The 11,158-nt window shown below is 41.5% G+C and overlaps 2 protein-coding genes across 2 annotated transcripts in view; one reads left to right on the top strand and one right to left on the bottom strand.

Moving 5' to 3' along the window:
- LOC135487636 (uncharacterized) overlaps positions 1 to 11,158 on the bottom strand; it is a 69,936-nt gene that overhangs the window by 21,319 nt on the left and 37,459 nt on the right. The window lies entirely within an intron of this gene.
- LOC135498746 (solute carrier family 15 member 4-like) lies at positions 284 to 10,499 on the top strand. Its single transcript, XM_064789147.1, has 11 exons — positions 284 to 541; positions 2,563 to 2,876; positions 3,625 to 3,723; positions 3,944 to 4,008; positions 4,367 to 4,506; positions 5,838 to 6,007; positions 6,629 to 6,846; positions 7,130 to 7,316; positions 8,403 to 8,603; positions 8,977 to 9,111; positions 10,137 to 10,499. The coding sequence occupies exons 2-11, from the start codon at positions 2,615 to 2,617 to the stop codon at positions 10,283 to 10,285; spliced, it is 1,626 nt and encodes a 541-aa protein (XP_064645217.1). The 5' UTR covers positions 284 to 541; positions 2,563 to 2,614; the 3' UTR covers positions 10,286 to 10,499.

Raw genomic sequence — 11,158 nt, 5'->3', positions numbered from 1 at the left:
ATCTAAAACTCCATGTACATTTACACTAGGCCTTTCTGTACAAAATTGAAGTAAAAGCATTTGCTAGTCTTTATTCATATCACCCATTGCCTCTTGACTCAATCGTCCCTTCGAATGTTCATCGGAGCTCCCAAGACATCCGACTGTTGTGCCTAAAATTCTGGTTTCCTAATCGAAGGCTGTGATTTAAGTCATTGCTCCCAGATGTCCCCACTAGCATGTGTCATACATGTAATTGACTGCACCTGGCCTGGTGACCTCATTGATTGAATAGTGAAGGGCCTATATCATTATGCCATGCATACCGTTCACTATCATATGAATGCAATAGCCCATAGGCAATTTCAAGTAAGATTCACATCCGCATGATTCAATTGATAGCTACAGGATCTTGTGGGTAGTTAAAACTTGTTCCGGATTTCAAGTCTCGACTATGAACAGCTTATCACCAAGTTCATTGGAACATAGTTACATGTGTTGGTTTCCTGCTTTTATTTCCTCGGAGGCTCTGTTCTGTCAAACATTGATAGAACTATAAAAGGTGGGTATAAAAGGACCAACCTGATGGGACATCTCTTGGACATGGGTGATATGAATAAAGACTAGCAAATGCTTTTATCTAATTCTCCATGTACATTTACACTAGGCCTTCCTGTACAAAACTGGAGTAAAAGCATTTGCTAGACTTTTATCTAAATCTCCATGTACATTAACACTAGGCCTTCCTGTACAAAACCGGAGTAAAAGCATTTGCTAGTCTTTATTCATATCACCCATTGTATCAGTATGTCCCTCTTGGGCTAGGTATTTGGTTATGACATAGAGACAGCTTTCAGTATATTGCTAGTAATTGTCCTGATAATGTTTGTCCGGCAACTGCTGTCTCCAGGCAGTTGAGCATGTACTAGGTTGTGACATATTACGAGAATGAATAAGCAAGACATATCTGTTTTTATGGTAGGCCTATTTGCGTCCATTAGGACGTGTCAAGCTTTAGGATGATTGACCCAAAACTATGAGGTGAGGACAGCATTCAATATATTTGTGTTAGACCTCTCTTCTGGGATTTGTGACTAGTCCGTCTTTTAAATGCTGTACAGTGCCCCTCTTGGTGAGTTGTGACAAAAGGACAGTCCTCTACTACAGGACCTGTAACTCTTGGTTAGTTGTGACAAAAGGACAGTCATCTACTACAGGACCTGTAACTCTTGGTTAGTTGTGACAAAAGGACAGTCCTCTACTACAGGACCTGTAACTCTTGGTCAGTTGTGACAAAAGGACAGTCCTCTACTACAGGACCTGTAACTCTTGGTCAGTTGTGACAAAAGGACAGTCCTCTACTACAGGACCTGTAACTCTTGGTCAGTTGTGACAAAAGGACAGTTCTCTACTACAGGACCTGTAACTCTTGGTTAGTTGTGACAAAAGGACAGTCCTCTACTACAGGACCTGTACCTCTTGGTTAGTTGTGACAAAAGGACAGTCCTCTATAGCTACTACAGGACTTGTACCTCTTGGTTAGTTGTGACAAAAGGACAGTCCTCTACTACAGGACCTGTACCTTTATGTTAGTTGTGACAAATGGACAGTCCTCTACTACAGGACCTGTACCTCTTGGTTAGTTGTGACAAAAGGACAGTCCTCTACTACAGGACCTGTAACTCTTGGTCAGTTGTGACAAAAGGACAGTCCTCTACTACAGGACCTGTAACTCTTGGTCAGTTGTGACAAAAGGACAGTCCTCTACTACAGGACCTGTAACTCTTGGTCAGTTGTGACAAAAGGACAGTCCTCTACTACAGGACCTGTACCTCTTGGTTAGTTGTGACAAAAGGACAGTCCTCTACTACAGGACCTGTACCTTTATGTTAGTTGTGACAAATGGACAGTCCTCTACTACAGGACCTGTACCTCTTGGTCAGTTGTGACAAAAGGACAGTCCTCTACTACAGGACCTGTAACTCTTGGTCAGTTGTGACAAAAGGACAGTTCTCTACTACAGGACCTGTAACTCTTGGTCAGTTGTGACAAAAGGACAGTTCTCTACTACAGGACCTGTAACTCTTGGTTAGTTGTGACAAAAGGACAGTCCTCTACTACAGGACCTGTACCTCTTGGTTAGTTGTGACAAAAGGACAGTCCTCTACTACAGGACCTGTACCTCTTGGTTAGTTGTGACAAAAGGACAGTCCTCTACCACAGGACATGTACCTCTTGGTTAGTTGTGACAAAAGGACAGTCCTCTACTACAGGACCTGTAACTCTTGGTTAGTTGTGACAAAAGGACAGTCATCTACTACAGGACCTGTACCTCTTGGTTAGTTGTGACAAAAGGACAGTCCTCTACTACAGGACCTGTAACTCTTGGTTAGTTGTGACAAACGGACAGTCCTCTATAGCTACTACAGGACCTGTAACTCTTGGTTAGTTGTGACAAAAGGACAGTCCTCTACTACAGGACAATGGGCTTCAGATTACAAGACTGGATGTGTTCTTCGTAGCCTTCGTAATTCACAGCGACGGTTAAGTCATCATCATCACTTTAGCCATTCAATTTTACAGCTTTGCCCATTGAAACCCATATAGACTTTTAGAAACCACTAAAAGAGGAGAAATGTCCATTAACGATGACGATATCTCTTGTGACATCATCATGGAACTGTCTCAGGAAGAAACCGAAACTCTACCCATGATCACGCCCAGTGAAGACAAGAGACGACGACGCTCACAGTTTTTACTCGCCACACGGATTCCGATCACCGAGTTATGTGAGAGGTTGACATATCACAGCATTGCCGCGAACCTGGTTATGTTCTGTACAAACATTCTCAAGTTTGACAGTATCGATGCCGTCACAATCAGCATGGTGTTTGCAGGTTAGTTGTCAGTCGATGTTGTTCCGCAGTGAACATAAGAAAACTCATATAATAAGGAAAATCGGGTGTTATTCAATATAATATACAGAAATGGTAGAGGAGTTCAAAGACTTGTCGTCCGATCCGAATGGTTACTGAAGTCGTTCTGTCCTTACGTTCCGTAACGTCCTTTCTATTGACGCTGAAGTATGACTTAAAAGTCGATGACGCGCGGATGGCCGTGACGTCATAATTCCTTCGGAACAGATGTCAAGTTACTTTCTGTTCATTTGAAGACTTTCATCAGTACTGTGCACAACATGAGGACATAGGGTCCTTGGATGTAAATTGTCTTTAGGCGTGACTGTCTTTAGCCATGGACATAGTGTCCTTGGATGTGGCTTGTCTTCAAGAACGACTGGATATAGCCTCCTCTTGTATGAATTATCCCCGAGAAGATTGTACTTCAAATCAGAACACACAGACATTATGTCCAAAAAAGGACATTCTGTCCCCAAGACAAACTTTAGGTTGAAGCCAATGTCCCTGTGGACAAATTGTCCATCCAGGGAAACTCACTGTTCCTGAGGATGAATTCATGTCCTCAAGAACAAAACTGAGATGGAAATTGTCCTGATTGTGATTTGTTGTCTAGTACTGTCCTTGTTTCCGACTTCTATTATACATTTTAGTCGTCTAAGCTATTTTTCAACATTATCATGGTCTTGGGCTACAATAAAAGTATGATTCCTTGTCTTTTTCCCTACAGGGACATGTTACCTGGTTCCTCCGCTTGGTGGATGGATAGCTGATTCGTACATGGGACAATACAACACAATTCTAGCCAGTGTGCTTCTTCACGTATTAGGTATGTTTAATCAACTAAGAAAATGCCAAGGCCCATTTCAATTTAGTGATAACTTGAGTTGCGACATCCTCAGCAGTCTCCAGTGGTGCATGTTGCATTGATCACTAACCACAAATTATCTGAAGACCTCAAGTTGAGTTTCACAATTTACAATCAAAACTATAGTAGTGGAAAAACATCTTTTGGGCCTCACAAATTCACATGCTTCTTCTTCTCCCAGGTACTTTTTTCCTGCCAGCAGCTGCCTTTACCTACACTACAATAGGACCTTATGAAATGCCACTGGTAAGTATTCAATACTCACTGTTATGCTCACCCAACACCACCAATTCTCCAAGGAAAGTCAGGGGAGACATAAATTGGTCGACATAGGAAACCACATCCTAGACAGCATTTCTCCTCCTGGACAATTACTGTCAGTAGATAATAATCCCATCACAGAAAATTCATTCTAAGTACAACTTTACCAGAGAGGAGCCATCTCTGACAAATTTTTCCAGTAAAGTTCACAACCAAGGACAATTTACCCCATGGACAAGTCACCCTGGGACAATATTCTAAGGGATTTGTTCCCAGACATTTTACATCCAATCTAGTCATTTCATTTGAAGACAATGCCATCTTCTACCTTTGTTATCCTCAGGCAGGCAGGCGGACCTTTTTCCTCATAGGCCTGTTTCTGGTAGCCATGGCAACAGGAGGTATCAAGGCCAACTTTAGTCCATTTGGTGCCTCTCAAGTTGACCATGTCGGAGAAAATGCGGTGCAGACGTTCTTCTTATGGTAAGTTGAGAAAGTTTGTCATAAAACTGCATCCTCCTTACACGTTCCTTCTGATCGTTTCTGAAATACACTCATTCACACAAAGATTGTGTATATTTTAGGAATGATACAAAGCAAAAGCTTGCTGTGGGAGGATGCAAAGGTGCCATCAGCTAAGATGTGAAATTGACAACCCACCCAGATTCATTTTGCAGATATTAATTCCTTGCTATTCTTCAGACTGGGATTTGTTGCATTTTGTTAATGTTTGTTGGCACAATTTTGGACCTGGCAGGCCCTGTTCAAATACAAGTTTAAAAGCACTTATCTTAAACTTAACAATAACTTAGTGTTATATTTACTGGGCTTAACTTAAGAAAACAATACCAAGTTTAAAAGCACTCATCTTGAACTTAGTGTTATATTTACTGGGCTTAACTTAAGAAAACAATGCCAAGTTTAAAAGCACTTATCTTGAACTTAACAATAACTTAGTGTTATATTTACTGGGCTTAACTTAAGAAAACAATGCCAAGTTTAAAAGCACTTATCTTGAACTTAAATATAACTTAGTGTTATATTTACTGGGCTTAACTTAAGAAAACAATACCAAGTCAAAGTTAGAGTCAAGTTACCTAAAACTTGTTTGTAACAATCATCCTTATCATTAGTCACCAAACAATGATATACCGTATTTTGCTGCGTATAAGGCGCAGCTTTTTGACCCAAGAAAGCCCTAAAATCGGGGGGTGCGCGTTATACGAAGGTGCGTGTTATCTCTGGCCTAGACCTAGGAAGCCACCGAATGATCAAAAGATTTTTTCCATCAACTCATTTCTTTTGACGGCTTTTTTGGCTCGCAACCAAGTCGGCGCATTTTATATTTTTGCACGAAAGAAAAATCGGGAATATCGATGCACTTTGCATAGTTCACTGATGCTAACTCGCCTGTTCTGTACGCAATACATATTAGCATCCTCATTATCATTTCAGTTACTTCTATAAATGTTTTTGAGGGTCCTTAGCGGCAATATTCAGAGCGTAGATGCGAGATAAATCTAAATCGATAAATCAGCTGATCGTGTGCCGCCATGATTTTTAAAGCCTCGCTTTGATGTTAAACATCAAAGCGAGGCTTTTACGAAGGAAAGATAGGCAGGGGGCATCTCAGAAGTACTGCGTGTTATACGTAGGTGCGCCTTATGTCTGGATTTTGTCTACGGACTCAATGGGTGCGCTTTATACCCCGGTGCGTTTTATACGCAGCAAAATACGGTACCAACTTTTTGAACAACTTCGCAAGTACAACAACAGGCCACTTAAAATCTACACAAGCACTTGTCTTTTTCTAGGTATTACTGGTGCATTACAATCGGAGCAACAATCGCTTACACCGGAATAGTCTACATTCAACAAGAGATAGACTTTGCCCTGGGTTATTTCATCCCAGCAGTAACCATGACAATGGCTGTGATATACTTTGTTAGTGCCAAAAATCAGTATGTTGTCATGCCACCAAAAGGTAAGCTTGGTGGGAGGTTTGCCTGAAATATATCAGCCTCTTAAAAAATATAGTAGAGAGTGTGTACTGTCTGAAGTTCTTTTATTGTCATTTCCTAACTGCTGTCACATCATAATAGTTTGTAGCCTCAATGTAGGTGGTGATGATATGAATTTGGGCGAAATTTAGGTAGTGTTGTATGCCTCAGCCAATAGGGGAAATGTCTTGGGGGGAAGGGGGAGGGAGGTGGGCTTTGTTTGCAGGGCCTGAGGAGCACACGTTAACCCTTGATTCCTCAGGATGCTCAATACTGGATGTCATTCATAATAAGGGCATCAGCACCACCAGACTTCCCCCCCCCCCCACACACTCCCGCTTGGTCTAAATATCCTCTGCCAAGGTAACACAACTTAGCTTTATGGAGACAAGGGCAAAATGTCCAAGATAAGTCCCTTTTTCAACCGGCATGCACAGTTTTCTGGCTTTAATACACACAAAGAATCAGGGAAACTGTGTTGGATGTGCTTTAATTGAACTCATTTGAATTCACTGCATGAAATGGATCTTGATGCTGGAGCAATATACCTCTCAAAGTTTGAGGCTTTTAGTGTTTTGATTAACTTGGCTTTTGTTTCATTTTAGGCAGCCAGATTTCTTCAACATGCAATATAATCTGTGAAGGTTTAAACAACAAGTATAAGTGTAAAAGACCTCAGCAAAAGCTATCATCCTTTCTTGACTATGCCAAGATCAACAACGGTGGCTCCAGAAGTAAGCAGGAAGTTGAAGATGTGAAAATGTTGGGAGGTGTTTTCCCCATATTCCTGGTTGGAATCATATTTTGGTGCATTTTTGCTCAGGTAATTTCCACACCATTTCCCTTATTGGATACATCTGCTGGGGCACTGTTTTGGCTCTTTTTAGGGATACAGAGATTGCAGGTCCGCAACACCACAGTTTCAGTGGGTGAGTGTTAAAATCTGTAACATTGGGAATGCAATTTTCTAAGATGTCTTTAGTATGGGCAATCTAAACAAGATACATAAGTTGACAAGTTAGCCACAAACTGAAATTCTTCAGCCACAAACTGAAATTCTTCAGCTTATATTTGAGCTCATCAATATCTGATCTTCCCTGTTTCAGCTCAACAGCAGTTTTCTCTTGCAAGCCGAAAGGATGAACTTACAGCTTGGTGACATCACTCTCCCAGCCTCCTCGCTAAACAACTTTGTGAGCATAGGCACCCTACTCCTGGTTCCACTGCTAGACAGGGTCATCTACCCTCAGCTTGACAAATGTTGGAGAAGACCAAGTCCTTTAGTCAGAATGGGTAGGTGTACATACTGTCCTGGTTTCTAACCTCAGCTTGACAAATGTTGAGGACTGACCAAGACCTTTAGTCAGAATGGGTAGGTGTATATACTGTCATGGTTTTGCTGCTAGACAGGGTCATCTACCTTCAGCTTGATAAATATTATTGGAAGAGACCGAGTCCTTTAGTCAGAATGGGTAGGTGTATATACTGTCATGGTTTTGCTGCTAGACTGAGTCATCTACCCTCAGCTTGACATATGTTGGAAGAGACCAAGTCCTTTAGTCAGAATGGGTAGGTGCATATAATGTCATGGTTTCGCTGCTAGACAGAGTCATCTACCCTCAGCTTGACATATGTTGGAAGAGACCAAGTCCTTTAGTCAGAATGGGTAGGTGTATATAATGTCATGGTTTTGCTGCTAGACAGAGTCATCTACCCTCAGCTTGACATATGTTGGAAGAGACCAAGTCCTTTAGTCAGAATGGGTAGGTGTATATAATGTCATGGTTTTGCTGCTAGACAGAGTCATCTACCCTCAGCTTGACATATGTTGGAAGAGACCAAGTCCTTTAGTCAGAATGGGTAGGTGCATATAATGTCATGGTTTCGCTGCTAGACAGAGTCATCTACCCTCAGCTTGACATATGTTGGAAGAGACCAAGTCCTTTAGTCAGAATGGGTAAAGGTTCATATACTATCCTAGTGTCGCTGCTGGGCAGGGTCATCTACCCTCAGCTTGACAAATTTTGGAGAAGACCATGTCCTTTAGTCAGGATGGGTAGATGTATATACTGTTCTGGCTTTGCGGCGAGACAAGAGTCATCTACCCTTAGCTTGATACTGGAGGAGTCCTTTAGTCAGAATTGGTGGTGCACTACTGTCCTGGTTTCTACCCTCAGCTTGACTAATGTTGGAGGAGACCAAGTCCTTTAGTCAGAATGGGTAGGTGCATGTCATGGTTTCGCTGCTAGACAGATCATCTACCCTCAGCTTGACAAATGCTGGAAGAGACGAAGTCCTTTAATTTGTCACTTTGACTATGATGTGCAACTTAAAATTGCTCAAAACTAGAGCTCATGTTGGAAATTTACTTCTCTTCAGGTTTGGGTTTCGTCTTTGCCTCCATATCAGTAGCAGTTGCCGGAATCTTGGAATTCTACAGGAAAGTCGACATCAAGGAAAATGGCGTAATCAGACAGAAAGTCGGAGGAGAATATTTCGACGCATCCCACCTGAGTGTCCTGTATCAAGTGCCACAATTTACCTTGTATGGTATAAGTCTCGTTTTCATGGAGATAACATGTAAGAAATATTTCTGCCAATGTATGGTTTGTGGTATAAAATAATTTGCATTAAAAGGGTTACTGTACTCAGTTTTTTAAAATGGAATATCTGACTCATGCACATGTGTGTATGATTTGAACTGCGTGGAAGTCTCCATAAAAAAAAACTGGCAAAGACAGTACCAGTTCTTTATTAGTTTAAGACAGATGCAAGCTTGCATGACTTAGCAAATTCAACCTCATATCCCAAATAGAGATTTCAAAGCCACCCAGTCACAATCACAGTAGGTTGGGCTTGAGTGAGTCACACATGAGAAGCTCCTCGCATATCAAACTCCTACTTATATAAAAGAACCACTATCTTTCTCATCATGAGAATTTGCTCCTTTCAGCGTTAGAGTTTGCCTACAAGGAAGCTCCACAGTCACTGAAAGCCGTTGTTACTGGTATCTACATGGTGACAATCGGGTTGGGACAATATACTAGCTCATTACTGGTGATAATAGTCAATGCAGCCACAGCAAACAGTAAGTTCAGAACTAACTACTTTACAAACTGTCCTTTGACCAAGATCTTCATGATCTTATTCTACTTTTGACCATCATAACTAAAGTGTGACTCGAACTAACCTACTTTTAACAATCACAACTAAAGTGTGACTCCGACTGACCTACTTTCAACCGTCATAAGTAAAGTGTGACTCGGACTGACCTAGTTTCAACCATCATAACTAAAGTGTGACTCAGACTGACCTACTTTCAACCATCATAACTAAAGTGTGACTCGGACTGACATTCTTTCAACCATCATAACTAAAGAGTGACACGGACTGACCTACTTTCAACCATCATAACTAAAATGTGACTCTGACTGACCTACTTTCAACCATCATAACTAAAGTGTGACTCGGACTGACCTACTTTCAACCATCACAACTAAAGTGTGACTTGGACTGACCTACTTTCAACCATCATAACTAAAGTGTGACTTGGACTGACCTACTTTCAACCATCATCACTAAAGTGTGACTCTGACCGACCTACTTTCAACCATCATAACTAAAGTGTGACTCGGACTGACCTACTTTCAACCATCACAACTAAAGTGTGACTTGGACTGACCTACTTTCAACCATCATAACTAAAGTGTGACTCTGACTGACCTACTTTCAACCATCATCACTAAAGTGTGACTCTGACCGACCTACTTTCAACCATCATAACTAAAGTGTGACTTGGACTGAAATACTGATACTTTCAACCATCATAACTAAAGTGTGACTCTGACTGACCTACTTTCAACCATCATAACTAAAGTGTGACTCTGATTGACTACAACAAAGATCATAACCATAGCAAAACTTCATCACTGCTTCCTGAACCTGTTCAGTTGAGGATCGAGCAGCCTTACTCTGTCCATGGCACAGTCTAGGATTAGGAAGGGCTTTTGGGTAAAGAATCGCTAAGACAAATGGATGAAACCTTCAACTTCCCCAAAATGCTACTTCCATGATCTCGGTCAAATTAACCTAAATATATCATCTCTTTTTCAGACCCTTGGTACCCTGACGAGATAAACAAAGGCTACTTAGATTACTTTTTCTTCCTTCTCACTGGACTAACAGTTGTTGGCCTCTTGATATTCATCGTCATAGCGAAGAGGTATAAATATGCATCAGAGAGATATATCGTGGAGGATTGATACCAACAATAGCAGTCTGCAATTTTCAGTGTTAACACATAGAAAATGCAACTGTTGAACAAAATGACTTCTTTCATGTGATAAATAGGCCTACTTTGGCCTGCCTCTTTCACTGACTTTTGCTATTGTGATAAATTAGAGGATGTGAATACTGAAATTTCAATATAGGAAAATGGTATGATCGATGTATGCCCGTTTCACTAATAAACACTGCCTTTACAATAATATGATGTTGTCCTCCCTTTTGTGTGGAATGCTGCCAGATTATAGCCTAGGGCTACCAGTTAACTACGGCTGCGGCTAAAAAGCTGTATGGAACATGATAACGCAGTCTGTTGAACATCCTCTACGGAAGTGCTACGGCGAATCTGAGGCAGCAACCCATATCGACAACCCAGGATGTTTTCACTTGTTGTTGATTCTTGAGGCATTTTGGCTCATCCATCCCAGGATGTTTTACGAGAACACAGTCTGTTGAACGTACTCTACGGAAGTGCTTACCATCTGAGGCAGCAACCCATATCGACAACCCAGGATGTTTTCACTTGTTGTTGATTCTTGAGGCATTTTGGCTCATCCATCCCAGGATGTTTTACGAGAACACAGTCTGTTGAACGTACTCTACGGAAGTGCTTACCATCTGAGGCAGCAACCCATATCGACAACCCAGGATGTTTTCACTTGTTGTTGATTCTTGAGGCATTTTGGCTCATCCATCCCAGGATGTTTTACGAGAACACAGTCTGTTGAACGTACTCTACGGAAGTGCTTACCATCTGAGGCAGCAACCCATATCGACAACCCAGGATGTTTTCACTTGTCGTTGATTCTTGAGGCATTTTGGCTCATCCACCCCAGGATGTTTTAGGAGAA

The sequence above is a fragment of the Lineus longissimus genome, chromosome 1 (genome assembly GCF_910592395.1).
Source record: "Lineus longissimus chromosome 1, tnLinLong1.2, whole genome shotgun sequence".
Classification (NCBI taxonomy): Eukaryota; Metazoa; Nemertea; class Pilidiophora; order Heteronemertea; family Lineidae; genus Lineus; species Lineus longissimus.
This window is presented reverse-complemented; position numbering and strand designations above follow the sequence as displayed.